The 25,836-nt window shown below is 35.9% G+C and overlaps 1 protein-coding gene and 1 pseudogene across 1 annotated transcript; one reads left to right on the top strand and one right to left on the bottom strand.

Annotated features, from left to right (window-relative positions):
- Nucleotides 1-5,632: 5,632 nt before the first annotated feature.
- On the top strand, nt 5,633-11,348 carry LOC110920785 (U3 snoRNP-associated protein-like EMB2271). Its single transcript, XM_022164982.2, has 7 exons — nt 5,633-6,162; nt 7,605-7,947; nt 8,023-8,247; nt 8,921-9,146; nt 9,642-9,817; nt 10,822-10,887; nt 10,971-11,348. Exons 1-7 carry the CDS (start codon nt 5,744-5,746, stop codon nt 11,046-11,048), a joined length of 1,533 nt encoding a protein of 510 aa, XP_022020674.1. The 5' UTR covers nt 5,633-5,743; the 3' UTR covers nt 11,049-11,348.
- A 1,696-nt stretch (nt 11,349-13,044) lies between these two features.
- Nucleotides 13,045-23,960, bottom strand: LOC110921634 (annotated as a pseudogene).
- Between the last annotated feature and the right edge of the window lie 1,876 nt (nt 23,961-25,836).

Genomic DNA, 25,836 nt, shown 5'->3' with positions numbered 1-25,836 from the left:
AGGATCCCAATATCAAGCAATGCCTGCGGAAGGTCAGGGATGGGCATTTTACGGCGGCGGTCAAAGTTTTATGTTCCAGTGGGGTTGCCCCCTTTGGAGAATCGACCATGAAAGCTCTTATTGATAAACACCCGGTGGTGCCACCCCCATCATTGCCTTCCAACCCTATTGTCCAGCCCACTGTTATTGCAGCAGGGGATTGCGTACTTAAATGTATCCAATCCTTTCCTAGAGGGACATCTTGTGGCAGAGATGGGATGCGGGCCCAACACTTGTTGGACGCTATTGGTTGTGAGGGTTCAGTAAGTTCCTCGGGTCTGCTCACAGCCATTACTAGAGTTGTCAACCTATGGCTTGAGGGGCTTTGCCCAAAGGTGTTGGCCGAGTTTGTGGCCTCAGCCCCCCTCACCCCCTTATTGAAACCTGATAATGGTATTAGGCCTATCGCCGTGGGGGGGGGCATCTGGTGTAGGTTGGTCTCTAAGGTGGCTATGAAGAAGGTTGGGAAGGACATGGCCCAGTATTCGGGGGATTTTCAATTCGGGGTTGGTACACCAAATGGGGCGGAGGCGGTCCTTCATAGTGCGAACAGGTTCCTGAACTCTTTTCATGAAGATGGGTCCATGGCCTTGCTCACGGTAGACTTCACCAATGCTTTCAACATGGTTGACCGCTCAGCGTTCCTACAACAGGTCCACCAACGTTGTCCATCTATCTATCGGTGGGTCCAGTTCCTGTACGCCCAACCCGCTAGGTTGTATGTTGGCAGCGATTGTATTGGGGCCACCACTAGAGTGCAACAAGGAGATCCCTTGGGGCCCTTTCTCTTTGCCCTAGCCTTACACCCACTTATTCTCCGTGTCCAGGAGCACTGTAACCTCCCCTTTCATGCTTGGTATTTGGATGATGGCACGATTATAGGTAATGCAGTGGAAGTTGCTAAAGTCTTGGACATCATCAACACGGAGGGACCATCCCTAGGGCTCCATCTCAATATTAAGAAAACGGAAGTGTACTGGCCATCATGTGACGGTCTCAAGGTTCAGGACGGCCTTTTCCGAGAGGGATAGGTAGACCTAAGAGGGGGTTAAGCTCCTTGGGGGGGGCGGTTAGCCGAGATTCTGTTTTTATCGGGGAATTAGCAGGGCGGCGGGCATTGACAACGGTTGACCTTATGAAACTCTTGCCCTGCCTCCAGGACCCCTAGTGTGAGCTTCTTCTTTTAAGGTCATGCATGGGGGTAGCTAAGTTACTGTTTGGGTTGCGGACCTGCCAACCCCACTTGATGGCCAATGCGGTATCCTGTTTTGATGATGGTCTTCGAGAGGCTATCAAAGACATTGTTGTTTGCGGGGGGTCCTACTTCGGTGACCTTCAGTGGCGGTTGGCATCTTTGCCGATGCGTCTAGGTGGTTTGGGCCTCCTCTCAGCTTGGGATGTTGGAGTTTATGCATTTGTGGCGTCTAGAGCTCAGTCGTGTGTATTGCAAGACCATATCCTTCGGAACAGTGGGGTTGTTAAGCTCGACGTAGACTACCAACAGGCCCTTGAGTACTTAAGTATCTCTCTTCCAGACTTTGATGTTGGCGGTTTCTATAATATGGACACCGCCCCGCCCCCCCCCCCCCCAAGCCACAAAAAACTTTGGCGAATGCTCTATTTGACAAAATCGCTCGGAGTCTGGGAGAAACGTTCGATTTGTCTCCCCGCCAGAAGGCGGTGATTGAGTGCTTGAAAGGCCCCCATGCGCAAGATTTTTTGACTGTTATCCCGATCGAGGGGTTGGGGCAATGCATGTCGGCTGTTGAGTATAGGGCTATCCTCAAATACCGGCTGATGATCCCTATGTATTCAGAAGATGAAACCTGCCCAATTTGCCGTAAAGCCTGGATGGATAAATACGGGGATCATGCTATTCATTGTAAGGAGCTCCCTGGTTTTAAATATCAGCACGACTAGGTGAGAGTTGTTTTGGGGGACATCTTGAGGAGAGCGGGGATTTCTGCCAAGAAGGAGACCCCTGCGAATTTCCTTACAGATCCGATGGAAGGGAGATCTACATTGAGACCAGCAAATCTACTTGTCTTTGGCTGGGCAGGAGGGAAACATGCTTGTGTGGATCTCACAGGAGTCTCCCCCTTAGCTGGTTTAAGGGAAAGCGGGTTTGTAGCAGGACAGACTATAAGGAAAGCGGAATCTAAAAAGGTGGATAAACACGCTAAAGCATGTGCTGATAACCAACATGCATTTGTCCCCTTCGCCTTCGACACCTTTCGCTCCCTAGCTCCAGAAGCTATCCGTTTGTTGAATAGGGTCCAAAAGGTTGTCCACAGCAGTTGCTCAGCAACAAGAGGGCAGGGGTTTGTCTTTAATAGGCTAGGGTTTGCTATTCAGAAAGGGGTAGCGGCGTAGCTTGTTGCTCGCTTACCTGCGATATTGATGTAACTCGGCCAGTATTTTATATATAAATAATATATCCATTACATGTGGTTTCTAAAAAACATAATAATAGTGTCTTAATTTATTAGTTCTAAAAAATGTTGAAATAGTAAATTACGATTTTGGCCCCTGTGGTTATATCACTTTTACCCTTTTAGTCCAAAAAAGAATTTTTTAACATCTGAGCCCCCAACGTCTTTTTTTCTAACCCTTTTGGCCCCTAACACTAACCCTATCCAGTAAATGTTAGGGGCCAAATGGGTTAGAAAAAAGACGTTAGGGGCCAAAAGGGTTAGAAAAAAGACGTTGGGGGCTCAGATGTTAAAAAATTCTTTTTTGGGCTAAAAGGATAAAAGTGATATAACCACATGGGCCAAAATCGTAATTTACTCTAATTTAAATTATATAATAATTATCTACAATTAAGGAATTAAGATATAATTTCTAATCTAGTAATTATTATAAATAAATAATAAGATATTTTATGAAACTTTATCCGTAAATTCTTAATGTTTGAAACATATTAAATTTAATAATTTAAATTAAATAATTGAATAATAATTATATAGAATTAACGATGGTCTAGAATAATGACAAGTGTCCCTCAATTGGTTTCTTCTATCTATACTATATTATAATGCATGAGGGATGAGTATTTTAAGATACCCAAAAAAATAAGAATTTCTTCCCTCTTTATTTATAAAAACACCCCTAAAATGAGGGTAATTTGGTCTTTTAAACACTAATTATATTTTAGTCCTCATATTATTACACTTAAATCCCTTTATTTTAACAAAATTATGGCTAATTTGTTACACTTATCCCTTTCCACAACAAACTTATAATTATTTTACATATTCTTGACATTATTTATAAACTATAATGTTTTAAAAAAATCAAAAGGTACCGGGATGACCTACTCATTTTTGTCGACATTTCGATAGTTGTCTTGGTTAGTATTGTTATGCGGATTAAAATGTACAAGTAGATGATACATGTATCAGTTTTAAATGCTCAAGACTCTCTACGTTGTTGTCATTAGTATCAGTTTAATAATATTCTAACCCTTTTCACTCCGATTTTCGTTTGATTAAGATTGTTCACCATATTGTTTCGACGACTAGATTAAATTTCAAAACATTGCACATACGGGTTTGATATGAGCTTTGGTCATATTCTGTATGTTTGTGTATTTACTTGGTTTGGTGCACACACTTACATGGGTTAGCAGGTAGTAAATTGATATCAAATAAGCTCACTTGTTTTATCTAATTGGTTAGTATTAAAAAAATTATATAATACCATATTCAACAAAATGGAATTTTATTTTTCATAAAAAAAATTATAAAAACGTTTTTAGAAACATTTTCGTTTTCATAAAACTTTTTTTTATAAAAATGTTTTTTAGAAGTTTGGTAAATAAGTTTTCCACCAACAAACTTTTAGGAAAAAATTCCACAATCTAAACATAATACATTTTTAAAAACTGAATACCAGATTTTTTTAGGGATTATAAGTACAAAAATACTCTTATAGATAATATTAGTTAGTTGAAAAAAGCTACAGGCTATTCAATTCGTTGTTTTATAGGTTCTATATATAGTATAATTCATTATTTTTTTTTTTCACTTCAAGAAATTTCTTGTTCTTTAAAATTTTTTATTTACGTGTATTTTAATTTTCTGTTGTGTATAACTTTGATTTATTCTTCCATGCTCACACTTAAAATTCATCTTATTTATTATTCACCGGTTTTGGAGCTTCAATATTCATCCTTTCAGGTCTTTACACATGTAAGTATCTTTCTAAAACATGATATATTGTTTGATTTTTTTTTTGTTTTTATATTATCTTAACTGTGAACGTCGTTTTTATATTATTTATAACAGTAACATGATAAAATATGTAACTAAAATACTTAACATTTTTTTTCAGTTCCCCAAACTACTTTAGCTACTACTAATGTATCTGTTAAAGAGGAGAATAGAGAAGAAACTCATCATCCAAAGGATGTAATAATCAAACAGGAAGAGATACAATAAATCTCAGAGGACGTTGATCTCGATGATGACAAATGGTGGTGTGACAATATAGATGACATCCTTGAGATGTTTAAGCCGTATGATTACTAAATTGATCTGATCATGATGCAAAGTACTTGACACTTGAGCTTTTAGTTTTCAACTTTTATATTTAAGACTTATATTTCCTTATTGATGTACTACTTTATATAACTTTTATTTATGTTTAAGACTTATTTTTTTTTTCGTGTGTTACTTTATTATGTCAATGGTTTCTTGAAGTACTTGATAATTTAAATTCTAAATTTAATAATTACTAGACATGTGTAATACTTATGACATATATCCACCACAATAATGCTACCATAAATATCATACGAATAAGAAAACTACTGGAAACGAGTGCCGCAATGCAAAGTATCCACCCCGCCGCATCGCACGGGCACCATACTAGTTATATAGTATAGATAATATGTTTTTTATATAATAATATTACACTTTAGTGCTTATCTCCAGATTTCGGGTTTATGTACAACCACTAAACATAAGTCTCTACAACATGAAATCACCATTAACTTTACATTTTTTATATATGTTAGTTTTTTTTTTTTTTTTTTTTTTTTTTTTTTTTTTTTTTGAACGGCAAATTTGGATCACTGACGGACCACTGGAGTATAATCGTGCCATCAGCGGAACCACCCGATCATATCCATCTCCAAGAGGCATAATACCTATACACCAATTTAGAAGGAATCCTTAAATGATTTCGAAAAAAAATAGTGAGAACTTATCAAACGAAGCCCCCTGAAAAAAAAAAATTTGGATCTGCCATTACTTGCTTATGTCAAACAAAACAACGTTTTATAGTAAAAAAAAGTTTGAAATTATCTTGTGTAATATAAAAAATGCTTTGTATGACAAAAATTCTACTTTTATTCATACACGAAACTCTCGTCAACCATTTGTATCTAGCTCTAATGTACCTATTTTAACTTTAGGTATACTTGATCAAAATTATAATAGATCATTTGACAAAAATAATGGATATCAAAATCCAAAAAATATATGTAATAAATGGGCCTGAAGCCCAACAAGATATTACCATTGAATCCAAAAGAATATAACAGGCTTTAATAACCTCAGGCCCAATTGTTTTTTATCATCTCCTTCACGTTCATGCTTCATTCTCCCTCTTGAGGCTATAACAATAAACCCTAATTTAACCCCTTAAACCCTAATTCCCAATCTTCACTTCTGCTTCAAAACATCTGTAACCGTTAATCATGATGAATCGCAAGAAGTTCAAGAACAAGCAAACACAAAACAGCCACAAAAGCAAGCGGTTGAAATCCGAAAAACCAGATCCGTTCTTCACCGGCGATTCAAACCGCCGGAAAAAGTTCGAAGACGATGACGTCAGCATCAACAGCAGCGATTCGGAGGAGTATGACGACGGACATGTGGCGGCGGCGGAGAACGGAGGTGAATCGGAGGAGGAGACGGCGGGGGAGACGCGGAAGCGAGTGGCGGAGGCGTATTTGGAGAAGATGAGAGCGGTTTCGAGGAGAGAGGAGGAGGACGGTGAGGAAGTTGATGAACGAGGAGGTAGAGAGGACGGAGATAGGGATTCTATGGTTGCTAAGTTGTTGCAGGCGAAACAGCTTGAAGATAGTGGACGTATTCGTAAATTGATTGCTTCTAGGTAAATGTTTAGATCTGAAATTTCATTTTAGTTGTTAATTGTTTTGATTGTGGTAATTAATCTGTAGTTATAGTCCTATTTGGTGAAGAAGTGATTGAATTTGAGGTTGTGATGTTATATAAACGGTTATTATTATTGAGAATTTGATTTGCATTGTTGCAGTTGGATGTTAGAATCAGTTTCTAGTTACAGTCAAAGTAAGATTCACAAGATTAACATGTGGCGGTTCAAAAGTTCAATTGATATGAATTGTCTTGGTTGTGGTAGTTGATTTATAGTTATAGTCATTTTTGGAGAAGAAGTGTGTGAATATGCGTCTTAAATGCTATGTAGCTTGTTTGCATCAAACAGTGATAGTTTAGACCCGAAGTTTTAAACGGATGAACGGTTATTGTTATTGAGGATTTGAGATGTGTTGTTGCAGTTTGATGTTACAATCAGATTCTAGTTTACAAACAAAATAAATCTTACAAGATTAACATGTGGCTAATTGGGCTCTTAAAGCTCAAATTAAGAGTTTCGTTGATATTAATTGTTCTGGTTGTGGTAATTGATGCATAGTCATATTTGGAGAAGAAGTGCCTGAATTTGAGATATAGATGTTACATAGTTTGTTTGCATTAAACAGTTATAGTTTAGGCCTAATGTTTCTTATGGTTATTGTTATTGAGAGGTAGAGATGCATTGTTGTAGTTGGATGCTTGGTTTAAAAAAGCGCGCCTAGGCTCGAGGCGACATAAGACGCAAACCAAAACACCTTGCGTGACATAAGGCACAGAGTGTACAAAAGGCGCAGGTGAGGTGCGTTTTCTAGGCTAAAATTTGACCTGAGGCACAGGTGAGGCGCGCGCCTTTTGTACATGGGTTGTTTCTGTGCAGCTGAGCGTTGTACAACAGGCTTTCTATGCTGTACGTTTATGTTTTTTTCGTTTTAAAACATATATAAAGCTTAATTATAGCTAAGTCATAGGTAGGGGATGCTAAAATCCTATGGGATATATAAAATAATTTATATAATCACTTGTGCGCTTCCCATTTTTTTAAACCAAGGTTGGATGTTAGAATCTGTTTCTAGTTAACATGTGGCTAATTGGAGTGTTAAACCTCAAATCAAGAGTCCAATTTATATTTTTGTTTTGGTTGTGGCTATAAATACATAGTTATAGTTAAGAAGTGCCTGAATTTGAGGTTTAAGAGTCCAATTAGCTAGTAGGTACTTGTTAATTCTGTAAGGTTTATGCTGGTTTTTAACTAGAAAATGATTGTAGCGCCAAACTGTAACAATGCATATTAAATTCTCAGTACTAATAACCGTCTGAAACTTTAGATTTAAACTGTTACAGTTTGATGCAGTTATGCAAACAAACTGTATAACGTCTAGAGAAGAGGAACACAAATTGGTTCTTGTGGAATTGACTTTTGTTAATATTTTGTGTATTAAGGGTTCAAAAACCAAAAACAACAGAAGGATTTCGATTTCAAGTGAAACACCGGCAATCTGTGACTGCTGTGGCTTTATCAGAAGACGATTCTAAGGGATTCTCAGCGTCGAAAGATGGTTATATCGTTCAGTGGGATGTTGATACTGGGAAAACAGAAACATATGTTTGGCCTAGTGAAGAAGTGTTAAAGTCTCACGGTGCAAAAGATCCACAGGGTCGAGTTAAAAAGCGTAGTAAACATGTTTTAGCTCTTGCTGTAAGCTCTGATGGAAGGTATTTAGCAAGTGGTGGTTTTGATCGGCATATTCATTTATGGGATACACGCACACGGGAGCATATTCAGGTATTCTTTTTTCCTTTCTAATTTCATCAGTAAGCTGGTATCGACCCATTTTTACATAAATGGGGTTTTTTGCAGGCTTTTCCAGGTCATAAAGGGCCCGTTTCATGCTTGACTTTCAGGCAAGGGACTTCGGAATTATTCTCTGGTTCATACGATCGAACAATCAAAATATGGAATGCAGAAGACAGATCGTACATAACCACATTATTTGGTCATCAAAGTGATGTTCTAACTATCGATTGTTTGAGAAAAGAACGTGTGCTAACCGTTGGTCGTGATCGGACCATGCATCTATGGAAGGTAAAACAATTTACTTTTTTTCACTTGTTATAATAAAGCATATGTTTTAAGTAACCATCAAATACTCAAATTCACAATTGATATTTAGGCAAAAGATCAAATACAAATAATCTTAACATACTAAACATACAAATTGAAGGAAAACTCAAAAAGACAAGGTGGTATTTTTGTAATTACCACCAACTATCAAAGTTACTATACAAATGTGAACTCAACCAAAAATACCTAAAAACACAATTTTTTTTAACATTTTTTATTAAAAAATCGCTACATTTTGTTAGCAAAAAAAAAAAATTTTTTTTTGCTGCTACTGAAAGCAGTGATTTTTAATAAAAAATATTAAAAAAAATAAAATATTTTGTGTGTTTTTTTAGGTTTTTTGGGGGTTTAGTTTTTAGCATTTTAGCTTGGGTGGGGGGGGGGGGGGGGGTAGGTTTTTTTTAGGTTTATTTTTTTTTTGGGGGGGGGGGGGGGTTAGGTTTTTTTTTTGGGGGGGGAGGGAGGGTTAGGTTTTTTAGGTATATTTGTAGAGTAACTTTGATAGTTATTGATAATTACAAAAATGCCACCTCGTCTTTTCGAGTTTTCCTTCAATTTGTATGTTTAGTATGTTAAGATTATTTGTACAAGAACTTTACCCTTGATATTTATACGTTAATTTTAATGATATCAGGTTCCTGAGGAGTCACAGCTAGTCTTTCGGGCTCCTGCATCATCATTAGAGTGCTGCTGTTTTATTAACAATGATGAATTTTTATCAGGCTCAGATGACGGTAGTATTGAGCATTGGAGTGTATTGAAAAAGAAACCCGTTCATATTGTGAAAAACGCGCACCCTTCATCAACTCCAAACGCACTGGATGTTAAACAAAATGGTGATTTATCAAATGGTAGTAAAGGTAATCAACGTATTTTTTTTTTCTAATTTTCAGGTTAGATATTAAGAAGAGTAAACTGCCATTTTGGTCCCTGAGGTTTGATCACTTTTGCCACTTTAGTCCAAAACTCAAACCTTTTGCATCTGGGTCCCTTTGGTTTCAGTTTTATTGCCATTTTGGTCCAAAAATGAAATTAGGTCATATTTGTCTTATAAAATCCTGCAATTTTGTCCTTATCCTCAGGGGCAAATTAGGTCATATTTGTCTTATAAAATCTGGTATTTATTTATATAAAAGAAATGACCATTTTGCCCCAAAGGAAAAGAACAAAATAGCAGGATTTTATAAGACAAATATGACCTGATTTCATTTTTGGACCAAAATGGCAATAAAACTGAAACCACAGGGACCCAGATTCAAAATGTTTTGAGTTTTGGACTAAAGTCGCAAAAGTGACCAAACCACAGGGACCAAAATGGCAGTTTACTCTATTAAGAACTTGAATTTTTTTTTCAGATGATTTAGATCATGTTCATGAAAAGCTGGGTCAGTCTGCTTGTTCGTGGGTTAGTTCTGTTGCTGTATGTAGAGGCAGTGATCTTGCAGCATCAGGAGCTGGTAACGGTGTCGTTCGTCTGTGGGAAATAGAAAATGATGGTAAAGGCGTTCATCCACTTTTTGAGCTGCCATTGGTAAGTTTTTGTTTCTCACCCCGATTTTGGTGATTTGGGCCCGGTTAGGGATGTAAACAAACCGAACCGTGCCACTTGTAAGCTACTTGAGATTGGAATGATGAAAGCTCAAATCGAGCTGAGCCTAAAAATAAGCTCGTTTAACTAACAAGTATATATTACAAGACACAAATATACCGAGCTCAGCTAGGATCGTATGCTTAAATAGTTAAACATATAATATGTATAAATATAATCATCTTTCATTAGTATTAATTAGGGGTGCAAACGAGTTGATGCGAGCCCAAGGCTTACCTTAATCGAGCTCAGCTTGTTACAACTTTCTGAAGCTCGAGCTCGAATTTGGCTCGATTTGAGCTTTAGATTTTGGGCTCGAGCTCGAGCTCGGATCGAAGGCTCGATTTAAGTATCTGTGGCGCGAGTTTAAACATTGTTTTTGGCTGTTAAGTAACCAAGGCTCGACAGAGCTCGGCTCGACAATTTGAGTCAAAAAGTAAAAAAATAGTTCAAACCCTAAAGTATACTAAGCTCGATAAGGCTCGACGAGCCTAAACACGCTACACATACAAGACTTGAGCTCGGGCTCGATTTCTAATCGATCCTTATTTCGGGCTTGGGCTCATGCTCGATAAGGCTCGGCTCATTTGAGCTTTTTATCGATCTGATCTCGAGTAGCTCGCGAGCCTCTTGGCTCGCTTGCAGTTGCACCCCTAAGTATAATAAATATATATTGCATGATAAAAATATTTATTTGCAAATAACGAAATAACATATGTTAGTATCTAAAATTATAATTAATGGTATGAATATGTTATTAAAAATAATTATATATGTATATAAATAAAATCGTTAAATAATCAATAAATAACAAACCAGTCAACCTCAAATCCGTTAACCTTAATTTACCTAAGCTGGTCCGGCCTGTTTTGACCCATAGTTTTTCTCTAGCTACTTGTCTAGGATGTTTTATAATTTGGTACTTTACTAATCGACATTTATATTAGGTTGGATACGTAAATTCTTTGGCATTTGCCAAATCCGGGAAGTTTTTGGTTGCTGGAGTCGGCAAGGTGAATTTTAATCAACTTTTTTTTTTTTGAACTTTTTACCATTACACATTTCTGTGCTTATATATATGCATTCTACTTATCAGGAACCCCGTTTAGGACGATGGGGGGCTATTCCGACTGCTCGACATGGTGTTGCAGTGCACTCTTTGCAGCTCTCGTGATCCAATAACCCTACCGGGCTAACCCGGTTAACTCACACAAGACCTGAGATCAAGTTACGAAGAGTGCTCTAGCAGACATAAAAATTAAACATCTGTTAAAAAATACCTGGTCTATGTCTTAAGTTGGGACCTTATTGGGATTTTGCTACATTTTTTTTTTGTTGTGTTGTATTAGTTATAAATCAATTTTGGTTACAGTTTTGTTCAATATTAGTCTGGATTCTGGAATTCAAGACCTTCAAATTCGATTGTTGGTAACCGCGGTTCAAAAAAGAAAATGGAGAAAAAAATATTCTTTCATTTTATTCATGTATCATATTTTTAATCCTATGTTGTAATAGGCAAATTAGGTGGTAATAATCCGAGTAAAATGCCATTTTTGTCTATGAGGTTCGACTAGTTTTGTGATTTTCGTCCAAATGTTTGTTTTTCCGTATCTGGATCCAAAAGGTTTGAAACCATGTCATTTTTATCCGGCTCGTAAACTTCATTGATTTTTCTCTGTTAAGTCATGGATGTTTCTGTCTTTTTTTGTTACTTTAAGAGCAATTCGGTCTTTTTACGTAAAGTGAAAAAGACTGAAGTGTTATTTTAAGTTAACAGAAAAGACAGAAATACCCCTGACTGAACAGAGATAAATGGATTGAGTTAACGAGCCGGATGAAAATTTCAAAACTTTTGGATCTAGATTCAGAATTACCCTATATATTAAAAACACAAGTATTTGAACAGTGTTACATGCCACATGGCACTACACTATCAATAGGTGATCAGCAAATGGTATTGGCTACCGGTACTAGAATCAAATTTACTAAACCGGATGTATTTTCGGTACTGGTATTCACCGGTTTTTACCCTTAAATACGGGTGCCGTACCAGTACTGATCGGTACCATACCAGGTATATTCGGTACCGGTACTGGTATTCACCGGTTTTTACACTCAAATACCGGTGTCGTACCAGTACCGACCGATACCGTACCAGGTATATTTGGTACCGGTACCCACTTTTGGGGATTTCGGTAACGGTATTTTCGGTACCGGTTGGTACCGAGCTCATCAAATCATGTAGCAACATAGCAATGCAAGTAATTGCACCGTTTAGATTACTTTTCATACACACCGTAAGTAAATTGTATTTCGTTTGACTGAGGTTTTATTTACACAACAACTTATTTTGATTTCTGTTTTTTTTCTTTTTCTGTAATGAGTGAATTGTAGCATGTAAAATTAACTTGGATATTTATATTATTGGTTAGCAAATCGTATCAAATCCTGTAATCAAACCGGTATCGTATCAGTACCAAATTTACTATACCAAATCATTTTCGGTACCAATTTGGTACCCATCTTTTGGCGTTTTCAGAATCGTTACTTTCGATTCGACACCGGTCGAGCACCATACCTGTATTTATTGATTTTTACGTAAAATACCATACCGTATTGTACCGAGCATTTTCGGTGCCGGTACCTAATTTCGATGATTTTTCAGATCTGTACTTTCGGTGCCGTTACCGGTACCGAGCTCATCCATATTTTAACGTGTTAGCACCGTAATAACTAAACTGAAAACAACCGAATTTTCAACGTGTAGGACGTGTGGGTCCTATTAGTATATATTAGGTTATTTAAAATCGTTTTTTAGGATGGAGTGACTATCTTTACCATGTTATTTTTGTTTATGTTTTGATATTCGGTATCTGCTTACCGTTGCTGACTCGCGTTTTGCAGTCATTGGATCTCCGCCGCAAAGCGCGGACAAAAAATCAACTAGTTTGAATAAAAGTCGTAAAACTGGCCAAATTTTAGGAACGAAAATGGAATTTTACTCCAATCCAAGTTATGAACATTGGTTGATATTAACCTACGCAAACAATATGATAATTGATACTCAAAAATTTCATTTTTGTTGTTAAAGGGCATACCCTCCTTCCCTCTTAATGTTTGTTCACGCATTTCAAAATCATTTCCGAAAGAAAATTTAATTCATGAAAGTATAAGCGGTGAAACATATTAAGTAAAAAAACAATCATGATATGACACACGAAAAAGTACTTACAAAAGTTAACCACTCAGTGTCTACACGTTTCCCTTATGTTTCATCTTTAAAATGAACCATTGAATACAACAAGCATGATATGACACAAAAACACTCAAAATTGACCACACACTCAATATCTCACATGGCGATGCAGTCGCTCAATTTTTTCACACATCGGTTGAGTCTATCAACGCAACACAACTTTGGTTTGGATCAGATTCCCGCAAAATGGACAGTATGATAATTCCACCCCGCACTCGCAACATGTCTGTTAATCTCGACAACAAGAATAACAACAAGATTATATAAAAAAGAAAAAAAAACAAATATTTCGGCAGTAAATTGTAAATTGGGGATTAAAGCTTATTACCTGATGCCCGCAACCGAAAGTCAAATCCTTTGGTCTAGTAAGACATATGGGGCACACGGACACCTAATGACACCAATTGTTGGGTCGTTAAGAGGTTTGTTTATCTGATTATTTTCTAGTGAAATATTTAAATTTATTTTTGTATATAGTAACACAAACTTCGTTGCACCTACTTACCTTATTGTCGTTAGTAGAACTTGAAGATGTAGGCATCTCATGTGGATTGCCAGCGAAAGGTGGAGGAAGAGGAACGGTGCCCGGAGAATAACCTGTCTGGGCACTGATAAACAACATAACAATAAGTGAAAACTCGTAAAAGATTAATCTTCCTATATTACTTGGGCACGCAAATATGATAAATCTTATGACTAATTTTCTTTTATAATCATAAAATTCTTATTTTACACGTATGATTAGTAAATTATTGTTTACCCGAGTAGATTGAGCTCTACGGTTGCTTGGTATTGCGAAGGTATTTCCATCAATGCGTTTAGAGCGAATTCTGTCTCTCTTTTCGGTTGGTTGGTATTCTTGGACATAATATCCGTAAAATTCACAAACTAGCAATAAACAAGAACAAATCGGTGTCAAGAAAAGGTATACACAATTTTTTTCAGTGATGATTAAATTTATAGGTGAAAATTATGACTCATTCTTTAAAGAACCGATTGATTTGGGCAAAAAACATAAAGAACTGATTGATTTGGGCAAAAAAACATAGTGTATGTTTTCATTTGGGTCACCTAAAATTAGTCAACGTGCCAAAACAAGCAACTATTGTAATACTTGTTAGCTTAAAGAAATGTTTAAATGGGTTAAGTATCACTCATGACCATTATTTGTCTCTGCGGCCTACTCGTTGTCGTCCGCAGTGTGTAATATCCGGCCCCTCTTACCACTAATATTGTCCGCTTTGCCCCTGATGGGTTGCCCATACAAAAGCTTATGGATTGTTTCTGGTTGCCCCGGTGAAGACTTCGTAGGAGGTCACCCATCCATATCCGGTCTTACCACCAATATTGTCTGCTTTTTCCCCGATGGGTAGCCCATACAAGAGCTTATGGATTTGATTTTGGTTGCCCCGGTGAAGACTTCCTAAGAGGTCACCCATTCTAGTACTTCTCCCACTTAAACATGCTTAACTATGGAGTTTTCATATGCTCCACCGCCAACTAAATCTTCTCAATATTATTACTATTACTAATTGCTAATTGCTATTGCTAATTGCTATTGCTAATTGCTAAATATATACAATTTCCATTGATGCTTAGGAACAATAAAATTGTTCAAATTTTTGGTATTTTTTACATAATTGCCATGGCTTTATTTTTGTTTGCATTAGAAAAGATTGCATCACATGGCCCCAAGGATTTACATAAAACATATTTGTTTCTTTTTATTCAAACTAATTAATTTCTTTCTTAGCCAATAATATATCACAAGAAAAAAGAATTGTTATGAATATATTTTATTATGTTACAATCCACATTTCTAACTCCATATCACATTTTTGTTTATATTAATGTTATAACACATATATGATGGCTCATGTATCTTGTATTATAAACATCAATAAGAATGAGTTTCTTACATTCTTCATTTTTTCTTTGTCTTCATAATCTCTATAATCCTAGGTCATATGTTTATATACTTTATATATTGTTGCTATTAGGCTGTTGTTACACAACACGTTATCAGCACGAAAGTGCTCCCACCCAAACCTTAGTCCCCTAATCCCTTTCGATGGAGTCATTACGATCAAAGCTATTACATATGATTGGGCATTGTTTAATCAACAGACCCGCACTGATTATTCTACAAAAATGGAGGCTTAAGATACAATTGTTCGTCAGAATGCATCCGATTTTGTTGGTAAGTACTTAATTGAGTTGAAGGTATTGCTCTGATAGTGTATTAGTATGGATTCTTAATTGATTAGTATAAATTTTGTTGTTTGTGGCATTTGATTGTTTTATGGGAGGATGGTTTACTTCAGTCAAAGATCTAAATTCCAAACTACTAAATTCTAATCTATTATTTAATAATATAAGTCACATAACTATTATTTTTGATACATAAAAAAAGTTGTTTTTGAATTAAAAAAAAAGATAGTAATTGATCGGACATGTCAAATATTCTTTTATGTTTTTCTAAGGCCTGCTAATTTATGCTTTAATGAATTAATAATGATAATTATAGCCAAGATAATGTCATATTTAAGAAACGCATATGAATTAAATATTATAATATTAAATGCAATATCTCAGTATTGTAAATATTATAATATTAAATGCTATATCTCACTTTTGTATAGCATTAGTTATGCATATTTATTATTAGTTATGCATATTTATTATATATGATCAGTTATGTATATTTATTTTTAGTTAACGTGAGCCCTTAAAAAAAGGAATAATCTTCAATCTGTGTTTATTAAAATTCTATACTTTTAATACTTTTATTTAAAGAAACTATTAAGACAAACCGTTAATGATGAAAATCAAAAATAAAAACTAAAAACCTTGCTAATATAGTGTGAGAAATTAAACCTGATTAATGGAGTTGTGACTTGTGAGAATTTTATCAAGGAACCCGCCCCAATATAGTGTTCTCTAGTGATAGTGAAGATTAACACATAATGTTTGTTTTTACTGTTCAGTTAATTATCATTCTGATTCTTAATTAATATATAGTGTTTTCATTAAATTTTATGGTTTCGCATTCTTATATAATCAGAATTTTTGTTAGAAACACATTATATTAAGTGATGTTCTATACTAGAAAAGAAAATATTGAAATTCTAGACTTTGACACATTATATTAAGCAAGGTTGGAGAACTCGCTAGTCGCTAGTCGGCCGGTGAAGTGGGGACTAGCGACTACTCGGGATTACTCGGGATTAATCAGGATTAATCGGATCGGGTTTTTTATATGTAATTTTCAGTTTTATGTATAAATATATACATTTTTATAGGTAAATATTTTAAGTAGCTAGGTTTTAAATCTTACTCAACTCATTTATTTAAGTATACATGATTAATTGTTGGAATTCAAATGATTTGGTTGGAAACTGACCGGAATTTAGAGGTTTTGGCCGGAATATACAGTTTTTTTGCTGGAATCGTCGACTTTTGGCTGGCCTAGTCGGACCTAGTCGTGCCTAGTCGGACCTAGTCGGTTAATGGACCGATTTAAGAAAAATTACTCAGTAACTGGACGACTAGCGATTAATCGCCGACTAATCGTCGCCTAGTCGCGATTTTTACAACACTGATATTAAGTGATGTTCTATACTAGAAAAGAAAATATTGAAATTCTAGACTTTGGTATCACTTTATATCACTCGTTCAAAGGAAGTGTTGTAACATCTTTTAAGTGGTGTTCTTTACCCTGATTACCGACCGTCTAAACATTAGTATCGGTGTTATCAGAATCGACACCAACATTCGTTTTTAATGTTTTCAACCGACTTTATGTTGAAAACGGAGTTGTATTAAGAAACGAATGTATTTTATCGTATGCTACAACGAGTGCCAGTACTGGTGCTGTGACGAACCGAATCTATTCTGACCGAACAACATTGGCAACAATATTGAGATTATCGGAACCGTTAGCGATATTCATTTTTATGGTTTTTGATTGACGTAAAACACATGTCGATATACTTTTAGATACACCAAGACTTAATTGTATTGGTTTTCTCTTTCGGTTGTTATACATAGTGCCGCTCCCGTATCGATACCATAATGAAACGAACCGATGCCGATCGAATTCCCACCGCAACACGGGGGAAAATTTTACTAGTTGGTATCGTTATAATCACCCCCTTAAGGACACATCGTTCTAGATGAGGTTTGCCCCACCATCCCGAATGGCACAGGAGTGGTTCTAATACCATTTGTAACATCCGCCCCTCATACCACCAATATTGTCTGCTTTTCCCGTGATGGTTGGCCCATATACGGATTTTCTTTTATTGCCCTGATGGAGACTTCCTAGGAGGTCACCCATCCTAGTATTTCTCCCACCCGAGCACGCTTAACTGTGGAGTTATCATGTGCTCTACAGCCACAAAAGCCCAAAACACGTTAGTGATTTAAAGAGTGAGGTCATTCCTTATGAACCTAGATCTCTCTTGGCCACGGTCGATGTGAGATTTGCCTAGAGTGTAACAGTGGTCCATGTTAATCTTCTTAGCATGGGTGTCGTTACACGTTGGCACCACAACACTCCACAATATTTGCAAGCACCGTTGCCACGACTAAATAAGCCCACAATCCATGCCGCCACTGCTACCGGTGTGACCTCCGTCTCCGACACTGACATTGTCGCGGTCCCTGTCACCTCCACCATTATTACTAGCCACCGTAATAAATATATTAGGTGAACCTATTTTGGTACAATTTCTTTTAAACGACTCATTTCAACTTGATTATATATTGCCTAGAATTCGTTTTGACCAGAACCAATTTGGTACTTTTTTTAAACCGACCAGTTTTGATCTAAACTCATTTTGCTCATACGATGTTTTTATCCGAGCCCATTTTCACTCATCAACCAAACAAACCCAACCTTCTAAGTTTGTCGGGCTTAGTTAAGTTATTTCAAACCTGAAAATTGTCGAAGGCACGAGTAGGTATATTGTCATCAAATTCCTTCATCATGTCCCATGGACCATCACCAACCCCTACTAGTATTATTGATAACGGGTAGTTACTGCAACCAAAAACCGAACATTAATAATATGATTAAGGGCTAAACAGTCAATGTGTCAAATGTTACCTTGCTCTAACAATGGCATCGACAGTCTTACGTTCTTGTACACTCAACTGACCATATTCGGTATCGACACTTCTTGTTACCTGAAATATCAGAGTAAAAAGATAAGGTTTTTCTTTTTTATTTTTAGTTTTAATCCAGTTGTGACGGATTTAAGGTTTCTTGACAGTTAGCATGCTTGAGGGATCACCTGACCGTCGGCTATAATCAATAAGACATGGTATTGACCACCACTTTTTTCGACAATCGTCATTGCCATTTCTATTATAGGTGCAAAAGATGTCGGTCCTGAAAATGATTTTACTACATTAGAACTATATATATAGGGGAAGGTTACATAGAAAATCCATAGTTATAAAGAAAACTCAAGAAACTCTAACTCCCAACATTTTTTTTGAAAAAAATTACATGTAATATACATGTTTTCAAGGGTTTAAAAAAATCAAAAAAAGCGCCGACCAAAATTTAAAAAAATAAATAAACAAGTTTTTGTGTACAGTCACGTTGCGCAAAACTTGTTTATCTTTTTTAAAAATATCCTATCGGCACTTTTTTCCGCTCAAAGCTCTCAAAAACATGTATATTACATGTGTTATTTTTTTCAAAATTAAAAAAATGTTGGAGGTTAAAATTTCCTAAGTTTTCTCAATAACTATGGAGCTTCTCTCAATACTTACACCATATATATAATGGCGTGAACCTTATAAATCTCAGTGTGTGTATAGATGAGATCCGATACAAATTGTGCGAGAAATTAGAGAAAATATGCTTAGTGGCAGATCCAACTTTGTGTGTGTGTGTGTTTGGTGTGTGTGTGGGGGGGGGGGGGGTGAGACATGTTGAAACGGGTCAAGTCAAAAGACTTACAATAAATCCACTCGTGCTATAAGAAACAAAATCATAATATTGATTCCAAAGATCAATTAGAGAACACAAAATGATCTATAGATACTCTTGTCTTGTCAACTTATTTATCATTTATAGATAAATTATCTCATTGTAAACAACAATTAGACAATTTCAATTTTTTATTGAATTTTTTTATGAACCAATTCAAAAATTTAGATTTAAAAACGATAGAAAAATTACATAAAAATGGCAGGTAAACGGGCAACATGCTGCGCCGCAACCCCCTTTTGAATAGTAAGTCCAATTCTACTGAAAATAAAACTTTGGTTCCTTGGCATCGAGAAATTGTTGTGCACGATCCTCTGCACTTTTTCCAAAAAACCAACAGCTTCAGAAGCAAAGAGAACGAAGACATGTTGACTGGGTTTGGTTGTTAAGGTGTTTAAGGGTGCTTGTGAGTTAAATCAAGAGGTGCCTTACTATTTTGAATCAAAAAATGACACTAATAATATGGTTGTTAAACAATTTGGGTGTGGCAAACAAACCTGCAAGTCTAATACGAGGAACTATCTCTCTATAACGTCTCAAAACATCCTCAAATCCTTGACAATAACACGAATCAGGGTAAAAACTGAATACTTGTTGATCATGTGTCGAGACTACAAAACGACACATTCAGAAAAAACAAGTTAATGATACAAATATCGTAAAAGACAGCCGGCTTACAAGATGAATTATAGTATAGTTGTATACCGTCTCCAAACCCGAAGCATGGGATCAAATTATCCTCATCAAAATTTGGTAGTGTTTTCCCAATGATGGATATTGCTTGTTCATAAGGATTTTGTACAACTCCAATGCTATGCAAACTTCTCCTGTTAAATGATCTCTCCCCTAATTTTGTTTTATAAATTTGCTAATTTTAGCGACTAAGATCATAACAAAAACATATGCTGACTGCAATAGCGACAACTAGAAGAATTAGTGACCGAGTTTGTAACAAAAACATATGGTGACTATGAATGCCACTATAATGAATTTAGTGACAGTTTGTAAAGAAAACATATACTGCCTACAATTGGCGACAAACAGAAGCTTAGCGACTGTTTGTAACAATAAGTTAAAATATTAAAACATATGCTGATTGTAACTAGCGACGGGTAAAAAAAATAAGGGAGAAGCTTAGCGACAGTTTGTAACAAGTTAAATTTAAAAACATATGCTGATTGTAACTAGCGACGGGTAAAGAAACTTAGCGACAGTTTTTGACGAAAAGGGCAATATTAGTTATTGAGTAACAGAATCTTAGCGACGAAGTTTGTAATAAAGTCAAAAAACATATGTTGACTACAGTTAGCGATGTAAAGTAATTTTAGTGACAAAGTTTGTAACAAAAAAATAAAGAACACATGTTGACTTCAATAATCAACGGAAAGTATTTTAGCGACAAAGTTTGTAACAAAAATTCAAAAACACATGCTGACTACAATAAGCGACAAATATAATTTCAGCAACAAAGTTTAATACAAAAATTGAAAAACACATCCTGACTACAATTAGATACGAAAAGTAATTTTAGCAACAAAGTTTATTACAAAACGGCCACAGGCGTCAAACAGAGCCGTAGCGACAAAGTTGTAACAAAAACATATGCTGAGTTGCTGACTACCCTTAGCGACAAGATAGAGGATTAGCGACAAATTAACGAAAAATCAAATATACTAACCTGTCCATTCATTACTTTTCGTGAAATCGATGCCTACGATGAGATTCGACGATTCAAGCCCAGCTCGAACAAGAGCCTCCGTAACCTAAAATAGAGAGTTAGAATTATTTGATGAAATTACACGTAACTTGAATCACAAGTTACCTGTTCAAGCGTCTCGTAGTCATCACCTATTCTTGAATACCTTCTATCCAACCTTATTTCTGGGGTTGATGCATCATGATGACTTGGGTTGTAAGCAACGCTTAGGTGCTGTTTGTTTTTTCAGATGTAAAAGATCTGTAGTCTGCGGACCACATCTGCAGGCATCTGCATGAGAAGAGGTGGACCAAAGGTCTGCAGTCTGTAAGGAGAAGAGGGTTTGTTTTTTTTTTTTTTTACTTCTACAAAAACCACACACACAACACACACAAACACACAACACTCCTCAGTCCTCTCTCTGTGCTTCATCTACCACCACCACCACCACAACCATCCGCCACCACCTCCTCCACCGTCCACCTGCCACCACCACCACAACCAACAACCACCGTCAAGCACCACCGCAAACCCTAGCACCACCGGGAACCCTAGCACCACCGCGAAGCCCTAGCACCACCGCGAAGCCCTAGCACCACCGCGAAGCCCTAGCACCACCGCGAGCCCTAGCACCACCGTCGTTCGATTTGGGGGTTTTGTTTGAAGATGAAGAACATCAAACCCACCACCGCCGATCTCTCTCTTCTTTCCCTCTCTCTCTCCTGCCGCTCCCTCTCTCTCTCTACGGTCTCTCTCTCTTCTTTTCCTCTCTCTCTCTCCTGCCGCTCCCTCTCTCTCTACGGTCTCTCTCTCTTCTTTCGTATGCAGGAGGTGGTGTTGTCGGAGGTGGTGGCAGAGGAGGTGGTGTCGGGGGTGGTGGTGTCGGAGGTGGTGGTGTCGGAGGTGGAGGTGGAGGTGGTGGCGGCAGAGGTGGTGCTGGCTGGAACTGGAAGGAGAAGAGGAGAAGAGAAGAGGGTGTTGCAGATGTTTGAAGCTTATTTTTTATGCTTTTTATTTAAGATGAAATAAGCCATTTGAAGATCTGTTTTTAAAAAAAAAACAAACAGTCTTTAAGGTCTTATGTCTGCCCGCCTGCAGTCTTTAAGGTCTTATTTTTTGTGCTTTTTATTTAAGATGAAATAAGCCATTTGAAGATCTGTTTTTTAAAAAAAAACAAACAGTCTTTAAGGTCTTATGTCTGCCCGTTGATTTGTATTAATATTCTTGTCACCCATATTTACTATAATTGAAGATATCTCGAGGTTACACACACATATATTGTGTGTGATTGCGAAGTTACAATACAAACTCCAAATAAAACTGGTTTTAAATTGGAATGCCACATAACTTGAATTTCTGAGAAAGAAATTGCTAAATGATGAGGTTGAAAAGTAGGAGGTATACCCTGTAAGTCTTCAAAAGAATCTTGTATTAGTATATTAAAGTTGAATTAATTGTTTGGATATTTTTTTATCGATCAATAAATTATCAGAGTATATTCATTGGCGAAAGGTTATCTACGCCCATAATAACAAACAACGATGGTAATTTTGAGATTTTTTAAATCCATATCCCATATTTGGGGATATATATTGCTATTGTATTAGTGAGTTGATAAATTTTGATATTGTTAAATTTTGTTAAAATCATGTTACATAGTTTACGTATTAGTGAGTTGATAATATTTTGATGATTTGATCTTGTTAAATTTGGTTAAAAGTGTTCATGTTACAAAGTTTATAGGTATTGTGTATGATGTTAAATAATAAGTTTTTAATCGTAACTAAATTCATCATCAAGACTAAAGTAAAGGTATTTATTTACTTTGTTAGCTTATTAATTTGGTTGTGTAGACTTTTACTTTTATTTCACAAGATGTTTAACCTTTTATCAGTGGTGGATATTTACACTCTTTAACTACAAAATTACATGTATTATTATTATTTATTTATTTATTTATTTATTTGTTTCATATCTACTTTAAAACAGTGATGTAAAAGTTATAGACCTTTATTAATGAAAATAACATATCAATTGGAAGGTCAAAGAAACCCTGAACCCCTCTAGTTGTGACTCTGTTTTTTATTTGTTAAATTCTTTTAAGTCCCTAAAACGAGTTATAATTGTTACTTAAACGTAGTATTCTACAAGCCATTACATTTTATGACTGATAGTTTAATAAGTATATTAAATATCGCATGGTCTATCAAACCAACTAAATATTAATATTAGAACGTAAACCTTGCCTCCTTCATTCAATACAATGATATATATATACAATGATACCTATCTCCTATTTTCATGAAGAGATTTACATAATCATATAACATAATTACATTCCATATATATCCATATTCCATTACACCCCCGCAGTCGAAGCTTGAGGAGGCCGAATGTTGAGACTGGACCGAAAATCATCAAACAAGATACGAGGCAAGCCTTTAGTGAAGATGTCCGCAATTTGAAACCGAGATGGAACATGAAGGACACGAACCTGTCCACGCTGAACTAGCTCACGAACAAAATGTATATCTAACTCAATGTGTTTCGTACGCTGATGTTGAACCGGATTCCCCGAGAGATATACCGCACTGATATTGTCACAAAAAACAATGCTAGCCTTACGCATCGGTTTGTGAAGATCCAAGAGAAGATTACGCAGCCATGACAATTCAGCAACGACATTTGCAACGCCACGATACTCGGCTTCAGCACTAGAGCGAGAGACAACAGCTTGACGCTTGGAAGACCAGGACAATAAATTAGTTCCAAGATAAACACAATACCCGGAGGTGGATCTACGGGTGTCTGGACAGCCGGCCCAGTCTGCATCCGTGTATGCACGAAGAGATAAGTCGCCAATCGAGCCCAAAGTGAGCCCAAAAGATGCGGTACCTTTTAAGTAACGGATAATACGTTTGAGAGCATTCCAGTGATCAATACGAGGTGCATGCATGTGCATACACACCTGTTGGACTGCATAACTAATGTCGGGCCGAGTAAAAGTCAAATATTGAAGAGCACCAGCCAAACTTCGATACTGAGTTGGATTTTCGAACTCGGGGCTAGACGTGGCACTGAGCTTCGGATTGCAGTCAACTGGTGTGGCAACCGGGTTACAAGAAGTCATACCTGCTCGTTCAATGATATCAGTCGTGTATTGTTGCTGAGAAAGGAACATAGAATTCCCCGTTCGAGTAACCTGAGACCCCTAATTAACTCACCTTCTACAAGCCCCTAATGACACGAGTTCTTGATGTTGATTGAACCCGAGACCCCTTAATTGTATTATACGATATGTCTTAGAAGTCGTTGAATCGTCGATCTAACGTCACATGAACATAAAGAAGATATGTAGTAATAACAGTAATATGCAAGGGTCATGCTATACACTCGTGTGATTATTAGTTACAACCTTTTGATGTGGTATTCTTGTAGTTTAGATTATTTATTATTTTTATAATTATTATATATATACATTTAGAGTAGTTTCTTATATACAGTACACAAAGAAATCCTCTTTTGAGACTTTATTACCAAAATGCCATCATTTCTTTTTTCTTTATTTTTGCATCACAAAATTAATCGAAATAGTGGCTATAATGACCGATGAGGGTGGTATTTTTTTCTTTCTGTTTTTGTATTGGAATTATTATTTTTTTTATTGTGGTTTACATTTTCAACCTCTTATATTTTTATATTTTATTTTTAGCTTTGTAAGTTCTTTCTTTTCTTTGATCTTTAAGTTAAGTTTTATCGCTATAAGTTAAAGTTCATTTATGTTTTACACTAGCTCATGACATAAGTTTGCGTTTTTTGCCTACGTTTGACATCACGTGGCGATGTAAATTCGAGTTTTTCTTTTACGGTTTTCGGGTTTTGGTTCGTGTTTGCTTACTACTTAGCACGGTTTTACAACCTACGCCCCGCAAGCCGCAACGCGAGGGTTAAATACTAGTTTTTAATATGTTATGTATTGTATATGCACCGTTTCGTTGATTTATTTTATCTATTTTTAGATATAAATTTTATCTCAAATGAAAGTGTCTCTCATATAATTGTATCATATTGATATGACTATGTCTATGATAAAACTTTTTATTGAAATATAGATAAAAAATATCATAATGATATTATTTAAAATTATATATTAAAATTTGTAAAAAGAAAAGTTATAATTTAAATAGAAAATATAATAAAATGTCTATATATAAACCGTTTTATAAATAACAAAAAACGTCAACTTGCATAATGTATGATGTTTCAACTACAACCATCTTTAATAAAATGTTATACTTTTAATAGATATATAATGTTAAGTCAATGTCAACTATATTCTTATTCTTGTTTATATTATAAATTAATAATCATGCTAATATATAATAGAAAATAAGTAGCCTCTCATGTTTCTTGAAAGAGATGTTTTATATATACCTTGTAGTTTCAAACATTTATATATGTGATGTAAGGAATCTTATAAAATGTATAAAAAGGTTTTATTTCTCATAAAATAATCAAAAAATGTATAAAAAGGTTTTATTTCTCATAAAATAATCAAAGATACGGTAATGTCAACCGCAAATTCTCATCTTGTGAACTTTGAAATAGTGAAAATAATAAAAATTTATTTATAGAAAACTTAGTATAAAAATAAGTTCGCAAACTAGGTTTTGTGCGGTCAAACTTCTAGTGTAATCACCAAAACATTCATCGAGATTATAGTAAATTCTAGTGTTGTGTCAAGATGTGTATACTCTATCTGATACGTACTATACATTTTCTATTATCAAGAACCCGTTTAGGTCGATGGGGATCCCTTCCGGCTGCTCGAGATGGTGTCGCACTACTCGTAGTGCACCCTTTCAGCTTTCATTACCCAATAATAGAGCCGAGCCAACCTGGCTAACTCACATCAAATGTCCAGATCCGAAACAAATTAGAAAGAGCACTCTAGCATACATTAAGTTCGAACCTAACTATAATTTGTTACAATTTCTTTTGTGATA

This window comes from Helianthus annuus, chromosome 17, assembly GCF_002127325.2.
Source record: "Helianthus annuus cultivar XRQ/B chromosome 17, HanXRQr2.0-SUNRISE, whole genome shotgun sequence".
Lineage (NCBI taxonomy): Eukaryota > Viridiplantae > Streptophyta > Magnoliopsida > Asterales > Asteraceae > Helianthus > Helianthus annuus.
This window is presented reverse-complemented; position numbering and strand designations above follow the sequence as displayed.

Coding starts and splice junctions, on each gene's coding strand:
- LOC110920785 (XM_022164982.2), top strand. CDS start 5,744: ATGATGAATCGCAAGAAGTTCAAGAACAAGCAAACACAAAACAGCCAC. Junction 7,948..8,022: donor GCACACGGGAGCATATTCAG/GTATTCTTTTTT, acceptor GGTTTTTTGCAG/GCTTTTCCAGGTCATAAAGG. Junction 9,818..10,821: donor CACTTTTTGAGCTGCCATTG/GTAAGTTTTTGT, acceptor CATTTATATTAG/GTTGGATACGTAAATTCTTT.